The 22,958-nt window shown below is 37.8% G+C and overlaps 2 protein-coding genes and 1 pseudogene across 3 annotated transcripts; all 3 read right to left on the reverse strand.

Moving 5' to 3' along the window:
• Nucleotides 1-5,754: 5,754 nt before the first annotated feature.
• trappc6bl (trafficking protein particle complex subunit 6B, like) lies at nt 5,755-12,691 on the reverse strand. Its single transcript, XM_067451812.1, has 7 exons — nt 12,561-12,691; nt 10,693-10,784; nt 10,497-10,564; nt 10,228-10,345; nt 7,132-7,215; nt 6,924-7,017; nt 5,755-6,635 (listed from the first exon to the last, which is right to left on the reverse strand). The coding sequence occupies exons 2-7, from the start codon at nt 10,780-10,782 to the stop codon at nt 6,604-6,606; spliced, it is 486 nt and encodes a 161-aa protein (XP_067307913.1). The 5' UTR covers nt 10,783-10,784; nt 12,561-12,691; the 3' UTR covers nt 5,755-6,603.
• LOC137085516 (5S ribosomal RNA) lies at nt 9,156-9,272 on the reverse strand (annotated as a pseudogene).
• A 583-nt stretch (nt 12,692-13,274) lies between the features above and the next one.
• Nucleotides 13,275-22,717, reverse strand: si:ch211-116o3.5 (uncharacterized protein LOC325902 homolog). Of its 2 annotated transcripts, none has more exons than XM_067451814.1 (4): nt 22,486-22,717; nt 19,650-20,094; nt 17,762-18,043; nt 13,275-14,364 (listed from the first exon to the last, which is right to left on the reverse strand). In XM_067451814.1, the coding sequence occupies exons 2-4, from the start codon at nt 20,053-20,055 to the stop codon at nt 13,892-13,894; spliced, it is 1,161 nt and encodes a 386-aa protein (XP_067307915.1). In that variant the 5' UTR covers nt 20,056-20,094; nt 22,486-22,717; the 3' UTR covers nt 13,275-13,891. The 2 variants fall into 2 exon arrangements, with proteins under 2 accessions (XP_067307915.1, XP_067307916.1); XM_067451815.1 differs by having other exon boundaries at nt 13,276-14,361; nt 22,486-22,716.
• Between the last annotated feature and the right edge of the window lie 241 nt (nt 22,718-22,958).

The following is a 22,958-nucleotide window of genomic DNA, read 5'->3' on the forward strand; positions in this document are numbered from 1 at the left end:
ATAGGTAGGGGGAAAAAGAAAGAAAAAAGAAATATATTTCTTATATATATATATATATATATATATATATATATATATATATATATATATATATATATATATATATATATATATTTCCTTTTAAAGTCTTTAAATATCTAAAGATATTGTATTATCTTATTTTTTTTTTAGTAGCCAACAAGTGTCTAGCATAGGAATTCCAGTACTGTTTAAAAAACACTTATTTATGCACACCGTACACAGTGTGTACGGTATGCATATGTATCTTTTATTTCATTGTAACAGCATGGGAAAAACTTCATATATATTAAAGATCCGTTTAGCTTAACATTTTGGTCAGTACATTCCCATTATTCCATATGTGTTATTTTATAGTTTTGATAATTTCACATCATTTTAAATATCCCAAAAAAAATATGATAAAGAATCCATATAGATCTTAAACTATAATATATCACCTCACTGGAAAAAATAGCCTTTAAAGATCACGCTGTTTTCTGATTGACACTACCGTTGATCTTACAATGTTTCACAATTCCACTGCAGTACATTTAACAAGTTTTAATGAGCAGGCTTGTTAAGGCATCAGAGTAAGTCGTACACTTAAAGCAGTGGAGTGTTATGGTGGGATTGTGTGTTCCTCTCGCTGCATTCACAGACCAGCTGCAGCTCGTCTCAGTGGCTCGAGTTCCCATAGTTCCATTAATCCCCCAGCAGCACTTGAGAAGCAGAGGGAGGGACACACACACACACACACACACACACACACACACACACACACACACACACACAGAGGAGGCAGAGAAGAGTGGGTGGGTTGTATTGTCCTAGTCTAGTTTATCATTTATATGTTCCTCTGTGAGATATTAATGCAAGTAGCCAAAGAAATGCAGAACAGCTTTTCAGAAGGCATTTCAAAGCAGTATCACATGCATCTGACAGATGGGTTCATTGCTAACAGGGGGATCTGCCTTCCATGAGGCAATGACAATACAAACACCCGTAACTATCTGAACAAGTCCTTGTCTCTTATTTTATTTAGCAAAACCCTTTATTTAAAAAAGTACTCTCTTCACCATAATACAGTACTGAAAGTCACCCTGTTTTTCTTCATTAAGTAATGAGAATGTATAAATAAAAAATAAAAAAAAATTCCTGCTGGCCTTTATTTTGGGGGAAATATATATATAATATATATATATATATATATATATATATATATATATATATATATATATATATATATATATATATATAGTGTCTTTATTAAAAGTAAATTAAAATTAAATGTAATTATAACTAAAATAATGTAAAACAATGCAAAGCATTTTAATGGTCTAAGATTTTTATCCTTTGTCCTTTAATATTGGGGTGAAAGTGTTCATTTTCAACTTATTTATATTTGTAGTTTTCATGTTCATTTTAGTTTCATTTTATTATTGCTTTTTAATATTGCTCTTTAGGTTTTAATGAGTCTTTTTTGTTGTTGTAGTTTTTATTCATTAGTTAATAATTATAGTGCTTCAACTTCAACTTATTTCAGGTTTTCTACACTGTAAAAAAATTATTTAGAAAAAAAGTTACCTGGTTGCCTTAAAATTTTGAGTTCATTGAAATTAAAATTTTGAGTTAATACAATGAAATTTTTTTGAGATTCGACAACCTTTATTAAAAGATTATTAAACGATTTTGTGAGCATATTGGGTGATAATGTGTGTTATTTGTGATGATGCAGTGAAACATGCCAAATTGTGCTATTTTCATGATTTATCAAAATTTTAATGTGGTTCAGATACAAAAATATTTTGAGTTTCTATTTATTAAACTAATTTCCTTCATTGTATCAACTCAAATTTTTAATTTCAATAAACTCAAAATTTTAAGGCAACCAGATTATACTTTTTTAAGTTAAACCAACAAAAACCACCACAATTTTTTTTACAGTGTAATGGTTTCTAATTGTCACATTTCTAATTGTTGTTAAATTTAAGTTTTGTAACTACACTCAAAAAAGTTTTTTTTTTTTTACTTAATTGTCATTTACACTCAATTGAATTAAGTTAAATTAAATTACATTGGTAAAATGTTATGTTAACATAAACCATTTGTGTTGGGACTACCTGATTCATTTCTGTTGCAGTGACTGAAACTGGTCAGTGGATTTCTAGTTCCCAGCATGCTTTGCATAGGGATGGATCAGGAGAGTAAATTTTGATTTCAAGTGCCGTGTAATGTGTTTTTTAGTAAAGGGAAAGGCCAGTTAATGTTTGATGTTCAGTTATATTTGACATTTAAGAGTTTATGTTATGTACATTTTTGAGGTTACTATAAGTGTATAGACCGCTGTGGGCCTATGTTCTCAATGATTTGTAACTGTGCTAATACCAGTGATGACACATTTTTTTACTTGATCATTACTTGTATGCAACAAATGTCACACATGGCATATAAACAAGTGTTGTGTTGTCCATTAGTTTCTATAGAAATAAATTAAATAATCTGGTTTGAATATTCTAACGTGCACGACAGCTAGCCACACACAACCTAACCACAAGCTCAACTCTTCACCACAATCGTAACCAAAAAAATAAGAAGAAAGAGAAAACCAAAATTATGTTCTAAAAACTCTTCTTAATGTTCAAAATAACCATTAACTAACTAACAGGTCTTTCCATTTGTATAAAAACCAGAGGTGGACAAAGTACACAACTCTATTACTTGAGTAAAAGTAAAAGTACTACTGGTCAAATATTACTCCGTTACAAGTGAAAGTTGTAAAAACAGATTTTTACTCAAGTAAAAGTACAGAAGTATTTGTTTTCAAAAGTACTTAAGTATCAAAGTAAATTTCCTTTTTTATACCAATGCATTATTTTATTATAGTTATATAAATGCACACTATCATCATGGTTTAAGCCATTCAGTGATGCTCCATCTGACATACTAGCATACGACTAACTTAAACTCATTTAAATACTTGTATATAAGTTACAAAGCTCTTTACAAAGCTGCTGTCACTTTAAGGCCGAATTCACGGATCCAATACACTGATACACATCTGATATTCTCCCAACTTTACCATTCTCTTTCTCCCAGACGTTTATATTTTTAATATTTTATAAGACATGCACCAAGTGTATGCCAACTAAACTAATCTTGATTGTTTTTAAAAACTAAAACATTCTTTCAAAGTATGGCTATGGGTGCACACACTTGAGCCTAAGAACCGTCTTCTTTCATTTTGCTATGAACAGATCAGTGTTCAAAAAAGTTGGGGAAATGTATTTGACTATAAGAGTGATTCCTGATAGACTGTCTGCAAAAACAACACCAAAAAAACTTTTAAAGAAGGAAAAAAAATCATCCTCCGACTTTCAGAGGTGCAACAGAAACGACTTTCGACCTAGATAGAAATGTAGTGGAGTAAAAAGTACGATATTTGTCTTTCAAATGTAGTGAAGTAAAAGTCATAAGATTCCAGAAAAAAATAATACTCCAGTAAAGTACAGATACTCAAAAAGTGTACTTAAGTACAGTACTCAAGTAAATGTACTTAGTTACTGTCCACCTCTGATAAAAACACAGCAAACCCATGCAACAGCACTGGTTGACCCAACAAGAGTGAATTATATTCAGGAAACATGCACAGAATACGTCTAATAAAACTGAAGGAATATTACTCATCAGCGCAGATAACCCAGTTTAAACAAATCAGTTCAACTGTGTGGAAATAGGTGTCATAACTGTATTACGTTAGACCAACAAGCTATTTATTTTATTATTTCAATTAACAGAAATGGTTTTAACAGTTTTAGTTAACAATATTAATCCTGGGTGAAATATGACCCAGATATTTCTTGACAGTTTTCTTGAAATCTTACAAATCTTACCATCAAGATTGTGATTGTCACAAATTAGGAAGTAATTCCCTTGAATTAGTCCTCCTAATTTACTTTAAAATAAGGAAATTAGTAAATGTGCTGATGTAGTAAGTCTTAGGAACTAATTGTTCATTCATGGAGACAATATACATGTTTTTTCCCCACATATCCTGTGGGAGGCTTCGGCACAACCTATACTGCAGAGAACAAGTCCATCCAAAAAGACCAAAATGAAAGGGTGAAAGTGAAGGGATGTGTACGTGTTGGATGTGCTGTGTGTTTGAAGTTGGCCTTAGTTGGACTCAGCCGCAGACTCCCTTCCACTAACCCTTTCGTGACATGGCAGGAGAAGCGAGACAGCTGGCGCTCAGGCCGAGGGCGTTTATTTACCTCCACCGCTCCACAAAAGAGGGCTCATGAATGGGCTCTCACTGGGGAAGCCTTCCTGAAGTTCTTTATGTGGGTCTTCCATTTAAGCATGGCACTTTTTGTTTGTTTCTTATAACAGGAGAAGGCGGCTTTTGGGACATATAATCGAGAGGAGAAGAGCGCATGACCTTACACACTAAGTCTGACAGGAAAAGAGGGAAAAATGCAAACAAAATACCAGTCTGGAATTCATAAACAGAAAAAGAGCATTAGTAGTGTTTTGTGTTGCTGAGATACTGACATATGCAATAATTATGCAACACTATAATTAACGTAAAGTCTTGTGAATGAATGTTTGTCTTTGATCATTCTGCAACGTGTCATCTAGATTCTTTGTCTCTATGCTGAATTCATCGTTATTATTTGATTTCCTACATTGGTAGAAACTTTTTTTGGTAGAAAATTGTTAAGGATATTAAAAAACCTTTTAATCTGTGTTAAGATCATTTGAAATGTTTTCTAATATGTACCAGTTCTCTTTCCAGTTTTTATTTTCTAAGCAAATAAATGGCATAAAATACACATTAAGGGATAGTTCACACGCACGTTTTAATCCTGTCATCATTTACTCACCCTCAAATGAAGATCTCTGATGAAATCTGAGAGATTTCTGTCCCTCCATTGACAGCGATGCAACTACCAATTTGACGCTTCAAAAATTTCATAAAAAGATTGTAAAACTAATCAGATGAAACGAGTTTGGTTTAGTCCAAATTCATCTTATGATGAATAGATTTACTTAAGGCTTTTATTCACATTTAAACATTCATCAACTCACACATAAAATACACGGAAGCTCAAGCATGTTCACTTTAAGTGCGAGAGCCAATGAGGTTCATTCTCGTGTTACGCAGCACGATGGACTTTCTCAAGAACCAATGAGGTTAATTCTAGTGCTATGCAGCACGTTTAAGCTTCCTCAAAAACCAATAAAGTTCATTCTCGTGTTATGCAGTACGTTTTAGCTTCAGCAAGAACCAATGAGGTTCATTCTCATGTTACGCAGCACGAAGAACTTCCTCAAGAACCAATGGGGTTCATTCCTGCGTTTTGCTGCAGGTTTGAGCTTCCGCGAGAACCAATGATGTTAATTCTCGTGTGTTACGCAGCATATTTGAGCTTCCACAAGAACCAATGAGGTTTGAGCTTCTGTTTATGTTTGCTGATCAATGTATACATTTAAATATAGCCTAAATTTAATCTGTTAAATTTGTGTCTCTTCAAAACATTTTGTTTTACAATCTTTTTATGAACTTTTTGAAGCGTCAAAGTGGTAGCCGGGGGTTGGTATATTCATTTTTGAGTGAACTATCCCTTTCATATTTTATTATTTAACTGCCACATTAGTGGATAGAAGCATCAATCTATCAACAACCAAAAAAAAAACTAAACCAAACTAAACTTTTGGGTAGTGCTAAGAAACGAATTGCATACAAAATAAAAAGCACTTTTTTAATGCTTTGTTTATTTGAATACTTATAAATGTAAATCCAGAAATGTGTAGTAAATAAACAAGGTACAAAAAAAACAAACAAAAAAACTGTACCAACTATTAAACAAAACTTAGGTTAATTGAAGTACCAGCTGTAAAGAGTTCTCTGACTAACTTAAGTGCAAGCAGCTTGTGCGTGAAACTTTGAGCTTTCACTCTGACATTCATCTGACTGACAAAGGTAGCCCTCTTCTGGTGAAATCAGGAACCTACCTTTTTCTTAAAAAGATAGAACAATAACATTCTCAAACTCTAAACTACAAAGAGCTGTTTTTAGAGAATCCATTTTATTCTTCAAAAAATTAATCAAATGTGTAATTGCTAAATAACAGCTTTAGATCATTTGTTTAAAAAAATTGTAGATATAAACTGTACCAAATATGGAGAAATAATTTACTTACAATGGAAAAGCATTTATACATCTAACACTTTAAATCTAATGTCTTATCCAACCAAAATAAACTGGCCAAAATATGATACGTGACCTGAATCTGATATATAGTGAATAATAAACAATTCAGAAGTTTCACATTTTTGCATTTTACATTTCCATGATCTGTTTCAGTAATTTGGTTTGTATTAAGAAGTGTTGAGGTAAAATATGACATTCAGAACAGGTCAAGATTTTGTATTTTAGTGAGAAGAATATGTATCAAGAGAACTGTTTTGCTGAAATATGAAACTGCAAACAGCATTATATCAAAAATAATGTTGTAAACATTTAAAATCTAGGTCCATCTAATTCACATTGAAAAGTTTTCATTGAAGAAACATTTCTGCTCACAGCTCATTTAGTCCATCCTAGAGTTTCTGTATTACAACTTGGAATTTACCTGTAAAGAACAGAAAAATTATTTTAAAAGGCAGTGATGATAAATAATTATTGTATTTATTAATTGTAATTTATTTTGTAATTATTGTATTTATTAATTGTAATTTAACAATAATTGTATTTATTAATTGTATTTATGTATTTTACTGACGACTCAATAACAGTGTCAAATCACACTTTATCAGTGTATACGCTTGTCATTAAAGGACCATCATCACTCCAAACTGTTACTAAGAGTTAAAAGGGTGAGAAATATATAAGGCTGATTATAAGGTTAGCATAGACTTACATGATGGCATTAAAGAAACCTCTGGGGTCACTACACTCTCCAAGCCCAGGTTAGAGAGAGCGCCCCGAATCATCCCACAGGAAAAGGCCAAGTACTGCAGGACACATACGTAGTATTAATATTTCTTGTGGTTTAAAAATGATATAGACAAAACTAAATAAATGTCAGAATATGACAATATGACAAAATGGCCTAAAATAGCACTCACTTTTGGGGCCTCCTCAAGGTATTGCTTTCCACTGGAAAACTGAGTAAGTAGTGCAAACTTGTTATCCTGTAAGACATATGTGCCCTAGAACAAAGAAAAGAGAAAATAAATGACAAAAGGCTAAATGCGTTGCCACTTGCCACATATTGAAATGCCCCTATTATGGTATTTAGAATATTCCCTTACATGCAGTGTGTAATATAGCTGTGTGAATATAAACATTCTGCAAAGTTGTGAAGTCAAAAGTGCACAACAAATAAAGTTATTGTCTCCCAAAAGAGAGAATCGACTCTGAACTGCCGATATGAGTCGTTTTTAATTTGAATGCCACTGGGGCGTCGGACTGGGGGGATAAAGGGTATCGAGTACCCAGGGCCCGAGGCTGGGGGGGCCCTTAAGAAGTCATTATGTCAGTAGTTTTCTATACATTAATCAGAGTGTGGCTTATTTTGTTTACGTTTTAAGTGTTTTTATGATAAAAATGCAATACCCCACCCATTGGTATCACTATCGGGTTTGGTACGGGGGCCCAGCAAGATGGTTTGTACCCAGGGCCCAAAATTTGGTGCTACGCCACTATGTCACTAGAAAAGACATTTGCAGAATGCCTACTTATGTTGTACATTGCCTGCCCGCGAACAACTTGACCCGCCCTCAAACATCATTTATGTATTTTACTGACGACTGTTTCTTAAATCTCGGAGTTCAACACGGGATTCGCAAAACGCTTGCTCTTGAAAGATGGGTCAGTACCCAGTTTACTTGGACCAGCTTTCTCCTCCGAATCACAAATTGCAAGAATAAATACTAAGGCTGTGTGTCCACCAAAGCGTTTTAGCCAGCAGAAAACTCTAGCTGTGAGAGCTTGAGAGCGTTTTGGCAGGCAGCTTTTTTTTTTCTCTTCAGATGAGACTCTTTGCTTGTTATAATACGGAAAATCTGCGGAAGTGTTACTAATTTCACAGGTAGTTTGTTTCTGTATTGATTCTATATAAAATTTCAGATACAATGTCTTTGCTCTGGCTCTTGTTTTAAATCATTTTGTTCCGTTATTATTGCTTGTTGTCATCTGTTGACATTGTACACGCAGAATGTGGCGGTTGGTCTGTGTTGTACTTGTCCTGCCTCTCCTCCACTGTGATTGGACGGCTGGGTGAAAAGTGACAGTAATGAGCGCTGCGTTTTACTCAAAAGTTGAACATTCTTCAACTCTCGGCGACCAGTAAAAAACGCAGAGCTCTCAGCGCTTGAGCGTGAAACACTCTCCCATTGAAAACAATCAAAAATGCGTGAAAAAACGCTTTGGTGGACACATGGCCTGAGTGGTCAAAATATGTAGCTTTGTGTTTAATATTGTGTATGTTTCTGGCTAAATCACATATTACTGTCTTGTGTAATGAAATAGTTCTTCAAAGCAGCTGTGTTCCACTATTACCTAAAACTGTCTAACATGTAGATTGTCTGTCATTCTTACTACTTTGAGTAAAGTATGCGCTGTTATTGATAGTTTCTGCACGTGCACCGCAATAAATTAGAAATATGCACATTGGTTTGTTGATGAATGAATGAATGAGGCATTTATATAGCCCTTTCATATGTACTACTGTACACCCAAAGCGCTTTACACTCATGTCAGGGGTCTCTCCTTAACCACCACCAGTGTGCAGCATCCACTTGGATGATGCGACGGCAGCCACAGTACAAAGGCGCCAGTGCGCTTACCACACACCAGCGATAGGTGGAGAGGAGAGAGGGTGATAGAGCCAATTCAGTGGATGGGGATTATTAGGAGGCCATGATTGGTAAGGGGCAATCGAGGGAATTTGGCCAGGACACCAGGGTTACACCCCTACTCTTTTACGAGAAGTGCCATGGTATTTCTAATGACCACAGAGAGTCAGGACCTCGGATTAACGTCTCATCCGAAGGACGGTGACAGTGTAGTGTCCGTAACACTATACTGGGGTGTTAGGACTCACACAGACCACAGGGTGAGCAACCCTTGCCAGCCTCACTAACACCTCTACCAGCAGCTACCTGGTTTTCCCAGTTGGTCTCCCATCCAGGTACTGACCAGGCTCAGCCCTGCTTAGCTTCAGTGGGAAACCAGTCTTGGGCTACAGGGTGATATGGCTGCTGATGGACATGTTAATGCTGATGGTGAGGAATTACAGCTGCAAAATCTCATAATGTACCTTAAATGGGGTAGCGTATCACTGAGACATGTCCTGCTCAAGTCGTCCTTGCAATGGAGGTTCGGGTTGAATAACTAGTTTAATGTTTCATCACTGGACTCAAGCTTGGATTGATATGGTAAAATTAATTTGAAAAAAGTGTGTTCGATTTGTAAGCATTAGCAATCCAATGCACTTTGACCTTTGATGCAAGTAAACTTGTTGTTGAAGGCCGCCAAAACAAATAATGGGGCACTTTAAAAGGTCCCACATTTTGCTTTGGAGGTCTCATATAATAGGTTTACATCCTTTTTCAAGGTCAAAATACACTTTTATTTTCTTATAATGTACTTTTGCAGCATTACTTTTTTTCTCAGAAGCAGTTTGATAAAGCGTAGAGTTTCTATAAAGCCCTCCTTTCTGAGAGCTTCCACTGATCTGATTGGTCAGAGGGCTCAGCCTATTGTGATTGGTCTATTGCTTCCAGTGCATGTCGAAAACACAACGGCCATTACCATATCTCAATTGTAGCACTTAGCACTTGTACACCGTGATACAAACAGTAATGATAGCGTTGCTTTTACTGTATCAATTGAATCCTGAATCCTGCGCATGATTTCGCAGCGCAGAAAAAAACTTCTCAACGCAAGCTAAACTCGAAGAACTGAGAATAAAGAACATATGCTATCATAATGCAAATCTGTTACAAACCTATGTAGGGTCATGCAGGAAGACTGGAATTTGTCTGACAACTCAGTTCAGAATCGGCTCTTTCTTTTGAGAGACAATGGCTCCATTTATCGTGGACTTTGATCTTTGAAACGTTGCAGACCTTTTACACTCACTAACAGCTCTGTTACACACGACATGAAAGGTAATATCATAATAGGGGCATTTTAAATGCATTGTTGAACTTTCAGACCTGATGGTTAGTCCTCAAGTTGTCGATTTGTTTTTTGAAGACGGTGGTCCAGAAGTCTTTACAGACGAACTTCATTATGTCCAAGTCATCTTTGAAACTGGGGCAGTCTTTTGTAAACCTTTTTTCAAAAACATATGCAAAATCATGATGCCATCATTAGGTTTATAACCTCTGGATTCAAAAAAGGTAATGCAATGTAGTGCATGTAAAAACATTTATAGGTTAGTTTCAGGGTTAGCATAACATTGTAACTCTCTATGTCAGAATACCTTTCAATCAGTCCTTGTCCAACTCTGAAGCCCATTGCCTCTAGAGTAGATACACACGTCACTCTCTCCTTAAAGAAAATCAGAGCATGGCTCAAATACAAAAGACAAAATGCTAGAACAGATCATAATTAAAGAAAAGTGAAAAAATTGATACATGTAGTCTGGGCAATTATTAGACTGCACTGTAAGATGGTACCTTATCAATGTCCTCCCGGGTCGCCTGCTCCTTGTACACGTGAGCAACAATCTCCATGTGGAGGAATTCAAACAGAGCGTCATCTGCCATGTCTGAAAGAGAACATCCATGGAAAGTTTCTCAAACCTCTGGAAACACTCCCGACCGAAAAATGGCCATTTCTGGGTTTAACCCATTAAGGCCCACCAAAGTGGCTCTACCACTCTTTTTTCCACCTGGGAATATTTTATAAAGGAATATAGAAATAGCTGTTTTTAAAAGCAGCTGGCATAGAAGTATACAATCTGAGAAAGAGTTTCAAGAAAGAGTTGAAAAATGAGTCACGTGTTGATGTTTAATTCAAGAGAGTGTGACCCGTTGGCTGAACGTCTGATGCATATGGCACACTTATCTGGGAACACTTCAGAAGTTTCGAAGTCGTCACCTGAATGGTTGAACTATACAGGATGCCCGAGAGACACGTGTGTCGTATTCTTTAACGGTCCGTCTAGAAACAAATGCCATGGCGGCAAACCACCTCATGGAAGAAGAATTCCACTGTTTACGATTGTGACAACGAACGCTTACCAGGATCAATTAAACACTGGATTTTCAAAAGTATGTGAAGTGTGTCTCCACTGTTGCAGTAAACTTGCACAACGTTCTTCAATTAATAATTTATTAGATACAAATCAGTCTGTTATTGGCCCTGTCCCAAATGGCATATCGACCGCAAAGGGGGCACTCGTGAGCACCCTTATGAAACCTAAGTGGGACATCCTACAGTCTCATGGATTTAACAGACACAGCAGCTATTGTAAGTCCACAAGACCGAAAGTGCATATGAAGTGTGTCCTTTGAGACAGTGCCATGAAGGCACATCAACTTTACATTTTCACGCCCCTAAGCATGACATGGAACAAAACAAACTTTAGTCTGGTTACCCAGGACGGGCAAGTTTAGAGAATTTTTTTTTTTTTATGTTTAAACTAAATAATCAAATTTAGATTACACTAAATAAATAAATAGATTAAATAAACAAATACTATATCTAGTGTAACACACCATTACTATAGTGAGTAGGGAAAAAATATTTTTTTAAAATATTTGTAACATTTAAATTATACATGTGACAGAATAAACTAAACATTTATACATTAAAATATATATCCCTGGTTTCACAGACAATACTCAAGCCTAGTCCCAGACTAAAATGGATGTTTAAGCTGTTTTAACTGAAAGCATAGACATATTTTAAAATATCAGTGCCATTGTTTTGTGTGAGGATGCACAACAGTGTTTTTTCCCCCTAAGGTATGCCATTTATAAAAGATATTGAAATAATTGAATTTATGATGGTTTAATCTAAGCTCTGTATATTAAATCTGGCATTATAGCTGCCTATTAATTTTAGGATGGTGTGTCGCATTAGGATAATCATATTTGGAAGCCCGTGGAATCTAAAAGTTTGGAAACCTTGCTAAATCACTCTGGCAATATTTTGCGTATTAGTTTTTCTCCTATGAATAAAGTTTTAGCTGTGTTTACATATAGGTTATAAATTAGCCTGTTGTGTCTTTAGTGTAACTTACGTGTTAAATGTGAATTGATTAATTATGTAACTTTGTCGATACTGATGACTGTAACTTGATTCTAAAAGTGTTCTTGCATTTGGTACCTTACATTTAAAATCTTTATTTGATACGTAAAGCTAAATATCTTAAACATGCCTATAAATGTACATTGTTTGTCTGTATGATTGAAGTGAAGGCTGCTCAAGACAGCTCATCTAATGTTACTGCACCTCCAGCGACAGAGCTGTTAACGAGCTCAACTTACTGACATTAAATATATGGCATTAACATAAACACACGTATTGAACTACTTACTCCTTGCATGTATCTTCGGTCATGAAATAAAAATACATTTATGAAAATCCCCCAGATGCACAAAATCCGTCTTTAGTTCTTCAGTGTAGTATCGCTGATACTTACGACCAACACTGCCACCTGCTGTTATGGAGAACAACGACCCGCTGCAATATCGGCTCTCACTCAAAAAGAGGCCGCTTAATATCTCACAATATTAGTGTTTCGATGTTCTTTTCATTAAATAAATGCTGCCTCGGTAACCATACGTGACTTCTTTCACAGTAACCTTTTAATAGTAATGTGTGTGTGCGTGTATATAGCACATATTTTTCAGTCTATGATCCACACACTGTGCGTGTGGAAGAAAGTGTCAGCAAATTGTGCAAAATCTGATTAAAATGGTTACTTTGCAGTGATACAAGATATATTTATAAAAAAAAGGTAAATGATAAAAAAAAATATTATAACTAATAATAAATTATAGCACTTAACACATTTTAAGTTTGCTTTACAAATGAATGACAACATATCTGCTGTCTTTTGCTTTTAACAATGTAAAATTAGTTTGGTTAAATTGCTCAAATTTAGTACAAATAATTATTTTTACTACTCCCACGCTAGTATTTTTGTAGCCAGACGCTGACTTTTTTAGGGGGTGTTGGGACAAAACCCATGTTTGCTACATGATTTCTCAGCATGTACACTAGTGAGAAAGTTCTGATTGCAGGAATCAGTGCCATTACAACTAATCTAACCCTGATTTATTTTGCATGTGAAAAACATTATGACACATTTCAGTGAAGTATTACTTTATAATAAGAGGCAAGCAGTTATTGAAATTAACAGACTTATTAAGTTCATACTAAACCACATGAGTTGACATTAGACACAACGCACACTCTTTTGTTAAAATCAGTCTTAAAATGAGTCCCAAACATAAGTGGAAGAAATTCATACTTTTTCACATCTTTAAGCTTACCGATGATCTTTTTGTTTCTCAGATAATGCAAGATGATTACAGACATAAAGCTACCTTGGTCCGAACTGCAATTTCGAAAACAGTCACTGTTGAGTTACTTACCATCTAAGATTCACATCGAGTGTTAGTTCGCAAACAAACCAAAGAAAAATAAATAATAGCAGTAAGTCTATCGTTCTATTTCTCCAAAGTGTTACTGATTAAAACATCAGAGCACTGAATACTTTCCTATGAAACTGAAAAAAAAAAAAAAAACGCACGTGTTGATGTTTCAGATATTGCACCTGACAAGCAACATCCTGAAACATCTACAGGACAAAAGACTTGCGGTGATGTTCCTACCGAATGCATAACGTCCCAATAAAATCACTCAATCATGCTTACACAATCCATTCTGCACAACAGCGTTCTTGGTTGAGGATGAAATTTCTAAAGAAGGTGGGTTAGAAGTGCTTTCTTTGCATCCTTCCGTGTTTCGAGAAGTCTCAGTGTCACTGCTCAATTCAGAAGGTGACCTTTTGTGGACTTCCACGAGAGAGACCTTCCAAGGGGTAGCTGTTGGTTCAATTTTGGGCATGAGGAACATGGGACATGGCTCAAGAGTCTGCGTTTGAGCTTCATGCATGTTCGGACTAACTGAAGAGTCCGTCGCTGGAGATTCGAGCTTGGGTTGATGGTTCCTGGTGAAAATGGAGAGCTGCTCCAGGACCTGGATCTGGCGATCCATCATTCCCAGCATGCTGCAGTGGAAGGCTCTCTGCTCGGCCAGCTGTTCTCCAAGCCGGTGGTTCAGGATGGTAAGCTGCTGGAGGATGAGGCTGCTGGTCTCCTCAGAAGTTCCTGCTGGGATAAAACAAGGAGTGTGACTCATGAGGTAATTTGGGCTATGTTCACACTTGGCATGTTTAGTTTGATTAAAACTAACCCTGGTGCGATTGCTCCATTAGTGTGGTTCATTTTGAATAAGTGTGAACGCTGCCATCCGAACCCTGGTGCCCACAAAACAAGTGGGCTGAGACTCGCTGAAAAGATGGGTTGGTTCGCTTCTAAACAAACTCTAGTGTGATTCGACTGAAATATGAGCGCAATACGGACAAAGGACATCTAAATGAACCAAAATGGGACGTGACGTCACAGAATGCTCAAGCATACCTGTTTTTTCTCGTTATAGGTGTGGTGTTGCCCATCAAAGTTTGGTACAGGCTTGAGAACTGCGTCTCCTCACGGCAGATCTTCGTTTGTGTGTGTGTGTGACGGAAAGATTCCTGTCACTGTTTTGACTCCTTTACACAATTTATATAGCCTAGATGTCTAGACACACTAGCCTAGAAATCTAGACGCACCCTAGCGGCAGCAAATTTAATTTGCCCGCAAGTGTCGTCTAGGCACTCTCAATACCATTCTGAGCTGTGTTCCTCAAAATCTGGACGGCCCAATCACATCATGTATAGAGTCGGCGGGCGGGGCCATAATGACGACGGCCGAGTTGCGTTTGCGTGCTTCTAGTTAACACAGAAACTGGCGAACGGTGGCGGTCTTTCGAATCAGCTCTGACCGTGACTCTGGAAGACTTGGAGTTAAGCTTTTCTCTGAGAAAAAAACAAAGAACGGCACTGAAGTCATTCTTAAAAAGGGGAGATGTGTTCAGAGTTTAGCCGACCGGATACGGTGAATGTTTAATCTATCAGCGAGCTCTGTTTCACCTTCGTTGCTCTGGTTGGTGTAGCGCTATCCTATCGCGTGCAGAGGGAGTTTGAAAGAGAACCGTTTATCCCGCCCCTCGGATTGAGTCCTGTCTATGGTGAGTTTCCAGACCAAACATCTTGATGTGGGTCTGGCTTGTCAGGCTATAGACACACCCTAGCGGCAGCAAATCTAATTTGCCGTGAGTGTAGTCTAGCAACTCTCAATAGACTTCTAAGCTTGAAAAACCGAACTCTTGTCAGGTCAATCACGTCGTGTATAGAGTTGGTGGGTGGGGCTTAACATAATGACGGCAGAGTTGCGTGCTACTTGTGAAAAAAGTAGCTGGCGAACGGCGGCCTTTCGAATCGGCTTTGGCCGAGACGGGAAGATGTGTTCGGAGTTTTACAGTCCAGATACGGCGAGAGTTTAATCTATCAACTAGCTCCGCTTCACGTTGCTCTGGTTGGTTGTAGCTCTGTCCTATTGCGTGCAGAGGGAGTTTGAAAGACAACCGTTTATCCCGCCCCTCGGATTGAGCCGTCAATGGTGAGTTGCGAGACCTAACATCTTGATGTGGGTCTGGCTTGTCAGGCTACAATTTATAAGCTCTTCAGCTGGTCCAAATACCATCATAAGTAGGGAACGTTAATACATCAAGCTCATTTAGTCAAGCACACAGCATGGTTTTGAATGTTCGGTAAGTCCCATCATAAAAAATACACTTAGGGCGTTTTCACACCTGAAAGTCCACACCAAGGACCGAACCAAAGTTCGTGTTTTGATACCTTGTATCCATTTGGTTAGTTTTGGTTTGCTTTCACATTGCAGTTATGCAAGCGCACTAAAGAACTTTACATGACGCACTGGCATCCTGTCTTCATCATCTATGTGGGCTGCATCTTAACATTGATTGGTTTGTTAGCTGACGTGCTTCTGACGTCAGTGTGTTGTCAATTCAGCCGGTAACTTTGACAAGAATGAATGAACAGACGCATATCGTTGCCAATACTATTTTTTATATCATTACTATCTGCAGCACCAACTATATTCGAGGCAAATTCACCAAATGAACATCCTCGTTGTGCAAAAGTTTTATCGGCGCCAACAGGAAAGGAGGAGAAGACTACTTTTTTAGCCAAACAATGTATTTTGTTTTATAGTTATGTTTAAATATTATAATGCTATTTTTTAATTTAATCTAGGCTATATTTATGAAACGTGCACAGATGTGCAATATATGTTAAAGACATCGGGTCAGAAATGATTTTTACCACTTCATTAAAGGGTAAGTTCACCCAAAAATGAAATTTATGTTATTAATGACTCACCCTAATGTCGTTCCACAACCGTAAGACCTCCATTCATCTTCAGAAAACCGTTTTAAGATATTTTATATTTTGGCAGTTTGACGCGATCCGAACTGCTGACATCATGTGACATTGGCGACCCGAATCATTGATCGATTAACTGATTCATGAACCGTTTGAATCTTTTTGGAGGAACACGGAAGAGAAGACAATGCTGAATAAAGTCTTAGTTTTTGATATTTTTGGACCAAAATGTATTTTCGATGCTTCAAGAGATTCTAATCAAACAACTGATGTCACATATGGACTACTTTGATTATGTTTTTATTAGCTTTCTGGACATGGACAGTAAAGTGGGCATAAACTGCATGTTCTGAAGATGAACGGAGGTCTTACGGGTATGGAACGACATTAGGGTGAGTCATTAATGGCATTGATTTCATTTTTAGTTGAACTAAACCTTTAAGTTTTGTTTTGTTGAAAGCTTTGTATAAATTGTATCTTAATTTTAATAAATGTTTCATCTTTGTCTGAATTTAATAAATATGCTTTAATAAATAATATAGCAGACAAACCGTGACGGAGCGATCATTTGCGTTGCAAATGAACTGGAGCAGTCTCATAAATAAACCGAAACTCAGCATATAGGCTACTTGTCTCACAGACATGAGAAATATATGAGAAATAAATAGTTAAGCAAAGCACGCTGTTCACGCGAGCTGACTACACAAGCGGTTCTGTTTAAAATGCTGCGTGCTCCATCACTGCATGTACTATGAGTTTAATCTGTGTTTTTCACTAATCCTACCACCAAAACTTCCTGTAAATGGTCTGAAACTATACAGAACTTGCTTTCACACAAGAAACGAACCGAACCTTTGTTCAGTTTGATCCGGACCGAGACTACCTCTTTTCGTCGGACCAAATTTCATCTGTTTGGTCCGGACCGTGGTCCGAGGGAGGATTCACACCTGTAATTTTGGTTCGTACCAAACTGAAAAGTCTGAAAATCCAGACCAAACAAGGTAGGTGTAAAAGCACCCTAAATAAAAACCAACCAATCAGGTTGTGAACATATCCATATGCCTTTAGGTTCAGTGTTACAATGCCAATGCAAATGCTAAGCGGACCAGGACTAAATGTTTTTTTTTTTTTTTGGTCCGGACCAAACTGACCAAGCGAACCGAACTACAGAGTGAACACACCCTTAGTTAGTTGTACCACACAGAACTGAACCAGTATGTCACCTGGGAAATCGTCATGGCCGCAGTCGGTGGCGTCTCTTGTACTTTCTGTACTGTTGGGAGTGCACAGGGATGGTGGTTCGGTTTTCACTGCATAGAGGTATTCTCCAGACAAGCCCAGGGTCATAACTTCATCTGGTCCTACAGCCCAGCTCGGGGGCTCAGAACCAGCCATGTCACCTGGATTCAGGCTCTCGTCAGCATCAGGTTCGAGTTTAGAAGACATGCTCTCAGGCTCACAGTTAGGAATTACACCTTCAGGGATTATGCCTTCAGGCCAAGGACCTATAAGAGGAGATAAACAGGACAAAAATCTCATCTTGTACAGTGATTACAATTTAAAAAAGACTTGCATAAACAGACTTGTACACAATTATAAGGAGCAACTCTAGAGTGATGAATGTAAACTGCAAATAACGCCAGAAATTATTATTATCATTATTCTCCCTTATCTGACACATCTATTTCTGGTCTTGGAGTCGCTACAAATGAGCTGAGGTGAATAAGGTTTGTTTGAGTAGGAATAGTTCTAAAACCACTGAGGAACCAACTGACTTTTTTCAGGAGGAGATTGGCGCTTTAACTTTAATTTCTGCATTACCATAACAGTTTATTTCACACCCACAAGTGCGACAAGTGTTTTTTTGTAAGTTTCAGCCAGTGGCAGTTATCATTTTCACGTCCAGCACCACGTTGTTTAAATCTGTTCGCCAATGGTGCTGGTCTAAAGACGAGGTGTGTTCAAGCGCATTGTTGGCACATTGCTATTTTGAGACAACTGAATATAACTGTGCCATTGACCAGCAAACGCCTGGTCTTAAGTCAATATTGTGTGTGTTATTTAAAGGGCCTGTTAGTAATATGCACCTAAAGGTGGGTGCACAATGTGCGTACACTCTGCTTATATTACACACACTCTGCTTATTGCACACACAGGGGGACACAAACATTTTTAAATATTAAAAATAAAAGGATTCCTCTTTGGAGAAGCGTTCATTCTTTCTGCTCGCAAAATTTTGCCATGTAAATAGCAAATCTGCCATGGTGCAAGCGCAACTGGCTTTTAAAGGGAATGGGAGATGACATTCTGATTGGTTTATTGCACATTATTCCCAAAACACACCCATGACTCATTAAGAGACTAGGGACAACCCTTTTGGACCATACGCCTGGCACGCCATCCGTTTTTGGTAAACTAGCAAAAGTGGATTGGAACATGCCTTGAGTGCACCTGCACCATGTGCTTCAAACCATGCGCTCAAATGCTAAAATACAAAATGTAACTAACCATATAATTGTGCAAAATTACTATAAATGATTAAACCTATCAATTCATAATTGGGAGCATAAAACGTAACATGAATCTTTTTGTGTGTTTGTGAGGTTGTGTGACATGCCACCACCCGTGAAAACTATAAACCTGTATAAAGTAAGAAAATATGACTGGGTCGCCACAATTTCCAATGTAAAAATGTGATAGTTTACCCAAAAATGTATATTCTGTCATCATTCATACACCAAAATCCATGTAAAACTCTTGTTGTGTTCTGCAATCAGGCTCTTTTACCTATAAAGAAACTAAACTGGGAAATATGCTAGTTTGATACCACTGAAGTCTCGACGCGCCATATTTAAATGAATGAACATGATTGGGATCGAGAGCTGTGGTGGAAGTGAAGATTTTCAGCGAGTAACTACTTGCACCTCACACAAAATCGTATGACTTTGGAAGATTTGCATTCACATTCATTGTAAGAAGGGCAGCATTCATCATCCCATTTAGTGTTGCATTTAGTGAGTGTAGGACAGAATTTTCATTTTTGGATGAACTATTCCTTAGCATAGAGACAAATAAACTGCAAGTCATGCAAAAGGTAATGGGCAGCAGTACTGTCTGTGTGGTCATCCAGGTCTGCGAGTCCAAGAAGGCCATGAGCATCGGTGAGGCTGTCCTCCATGTTTCCCGGCTTTGGTCTGCGCACCAACATGTGATCCAGCATGTGGAAGTAGCGGAAAGACTCGACAGCAGAGAGGCGCGCAGCTGGACTCCGGTAGCTGGCCAGCTTGATCTTACGGTACTTATGTTTGAGGCTCTTCCAGCGGTTACGGATCTGGGTGACGGTGAAGTGGATGCCCCGTTTTGACAGACTCAAACGGAGACGTCGGAAGAGGGATTCGTTGCGCTGGCGCTTCTTGTCCAGCTCGTGGACCAGACCCATTTGCTCTATGAGGGCCAGCATGGCAAATGTGTCCGGTTCTGTCCACCACTTGTTGGGCTTCTTCTCGTTCAGGTTCATGGTCTCCTCCCTGTTTGAGGCCCCTAAACATGCAACCCACTACAGAAAGAGGGTAGATGAAAGAAATCGTTCAGACTGCAGAATTTATTATAAATGACTTATCCTTGCACATCATTTTTTTTATTTTTTTATTAAAGGGGGGGTGAAATGCTGTTTCATGCATACTGAGCTTTTTACACTGTTAAAGACTTGGATTCCCATCCTAAACATAGACAAAGTTTCAAAAACTAATGTTGGACGTTTGATGGAGTATTTCTGTGTCAAAAATACTCCTTCCGGTTTCTCACAAGTTTCGGCGAGTTTTTTTCGAGTATGGGTCTATTTGACGTTAATAAGAGCGGAAGGTCCTTGTATGGGCCGTACGGGCTCTTCTCCCGGTAGGGTGCGCGCGCGCGTGACTAGAGCACGCTGTAAACAGTCTCTCAGCTGCAGATCCAGTCGTCCGTGAACGGCGGCGCGCTCCACTTTATTCCTATGGGTGACGTCGAGCGACTTCAACTCTTCAGCACAGCATTCCGGGAAGGCAGCGCTGCATTTGAACCGATTTCAACGCAGAAATGACGGGAAGCTTGACAACATCGTTTCAGTTGCGTCTCAAAATGGATTTACACACCACTGCTGTCACAGGACTTTACCAAATCATACCAAAGAAGTGTGTTTCTGACGGAGCGGTCCCAGCGATAAAGCTTCGACGGTGAGTTAACTTAAACTGCTTCAAATGTCTCTGCTATTGGCTACCGTCGCATGAGTAAACATCAGTAATAGACAACAATCGCGTGCTTCGTCATTCAAATGCGCTAACGGTTACTCCATTGTTGTTCTGTGTATAACGTTACAGTATGCTTGCTACTTCTAAGGTCTAGTCGCATACAATAGTCCATAAACCGAATCATGTCCTCATACACTGCGAGTAAACACACAGAAATGTGGAGAGGCCATTAAATACAGTAACTTACATACCACAGAGACGGACGTCCTGATGTTGCCGTTTCTCCTGTTCAATTTATTTCTCCCTCAGATTTGATTGTGGATCATTATCTGTATTAGCTGAGATAGATGGGTTTCTCCACGCTTGAGGACGTCACCGCTTTGCGCGCTTGTCATTCTTTAGCTCCGCCCACACGATTCGCCTCCAGGCGCTCGGTTTTTTCCGGAAAGACTCGGTACAGCCTATATTTCTTTTATAAATATGATAAAACTAAAGACTTTTCGGAGATATGAAGGATGCAATACTACTCTATAGGTACTCAAGATTGACATGAGATTGACTGAAACTGAGTGTTTCACCCCCCCTTTAATGTTTCCTCGTAGTCTTTAAATAAATTCTAATCACTCTTGCAGCTTCGTCTCTTCTCTGATGATGTGTTTACTGGCGCGAGGGCGGGACAGCCTTTCACTCACATGAGATCGACCAATAGCAAACCACAATCCGTCCAAACAATTCCACAAGACAAAATCAAGCCCCACCCATTATTCTTTTCTTGGTTCGAGAAGCCGTTTTAGGCAGATATGCATAATTTCAAACTTCAACAACAGTACTTTTTTTATATATTGTGAGTGAAGTCAGAGACCACGATGAAAATGTAGGGTTCAAAACCTAATTTAAACTGGTTATAAATTGAGTTCAAAATATAAAACAAGGACAAATTATGATAAGAAAGATTTCAGATTCTGACCTATAAGAGTCCGTTCCCGCAGAGTGCGTTTTTGCATTCCACTGCGCTGCTTTTTTTCGATGTGAATTTGCATGTTGTGTCTTTTGCGGCATCTCACGCATGACGATGTTCTAAAACCGTAGCACTTTACATTTAAAAAAGCTAGTAGCTAGAAATGCTAGTGTTTTAATGTTAGAATGGCCCTACTAGGTACTTTTATGCAAACCATGTAAAGTCTTTTGTAAAAAGAGGAGCATACCAAATCTTAAAATCAGCATGAAACAGAAATTACTATCCCCTTTTTATATTTTGTGACATGATTTAAATTACATCTCAAAAGAGAGGAAAAAAAAATAATGTAGAGCGGGAATTATCTAATGCGAGATAGGGGCGGGATTTTTATTGTCCCGCCCTTATGCCAGTGCACACGTCATTAGCGTTACAAATGTGTGTGTTTTTTAATAAATGAAAAAAAAAAAATTGTGATGTGCACAAATCAATTATAATAAACTCTGCAATATACCATAAACATAAGTATTGTCATGGTGACCTTTAAGGAATTCGTGTAAATATTAAACATTGTTCATTAAAATGTTTGTCAATCATTACATTTTTACAGAAAATTATTAATTTTTACAAGTGGTCTCAGATATTTGGACCCCAAATACAAGTAATTATTGTACGTTATACGTTATTAGGTGTCGTCATTATTAAAACAAGTGAAATATTGTATAAACCTCAATATATATATAAAGCATTCCCATTTCACACAGACCTGTTAAGTTGTAGGCCTCCTGCACATACTGTAATGCAGCAGGGATTCATCGAAAACGCCTCCGCATCGGCCCAACCGCGTTAAATCGGCGAAATGGCAGGCTGCGTAAAAACATTTAGATGGTTGTAGACTCTTAAATATTTTGAATGATATCAAGGCACTGAGAACATCTGTTTACTTCATATTGTGCCTTTTCCCTCTTGGTTTCTAATAGAAATAGAACGAGTGGGTAGAATGGCAATTAGCAATGAACATGAAATCTGACATAGGCAGAGATTAGCGAGCGAATTGTGTTTCAAATTAATCAGATACGACAGGTGTACAATTTTTTATGACTTTTCGCGGTGTATTTTCAATTTAACGGCCTTTAAAAATGACAAGTGTCGTTTTTCTAATGTTAGTTATTGCCCAGAAGATTACTTGTGTTGATCATCGAGCAGGCGTTGTCACGTGATAAGTACTACTTTTCACAG

Source organism: Pseudorasbora parva, chromosome 8 (genome assembly GCF_024679245.1).
Source record: "Pseudorasbora parva isolate DD20220531a chromosome 8, ASM2467924v1, whole genome shotgun sequence".
Lineage (NCBI taxonomy): Eukaryota > Metazoa > Chordata > Actinopteri > Cypriniformes > Gobionidae > Pseudorasbora > Pseudorasbora parva.

Bases quoted from the DNA above. Each gene is read 5' to 3' on its own strand.
- trappc6bl (XM_067451812.1), bottom strand. From the start codon at position 10,782: ATGGCAGATGACGCTCTGTTTGAATTCCTCCACATGGAGATTGTTGCT. The intron at 7,018-7,131 runs GTGAGTGCTATT...TGTGTCCTGCAG, and splicing joins ACCTTGAGGAGGCCCCAAAA to TACTTGGCCTTTTCCTGTGG. The intron at 6,636-6,923 runs GTAAGTCTATGC...TGTTCTTTACAG, and splicing joins GGTTTCTTTAATGCCATCAT to GTAAATTCCAAGTTGTAATA.
- si:ch211-116o3.5 (XM_067451814.1), bottom strand. From the start codon at position 20,055: ATGAACCTGAACGAGAAGAAGCCCAACAAGTGGTGGACAGAACCGGAC. The intron at 18,044-19,649 runs GTACTGCTGCCC...CTCCTCTTATAG, and splicing joins CCTGGATGACCACACAGACA to GTCCTTGGCCTGAAGGCATA. The intron at 14,365-17,761 runs GTGACATACTGG...GTTTTATCCCAG, and splicing joins CGGCCATGACGATTTCCCAG to CAGGAACTTCTGAGGAGACC.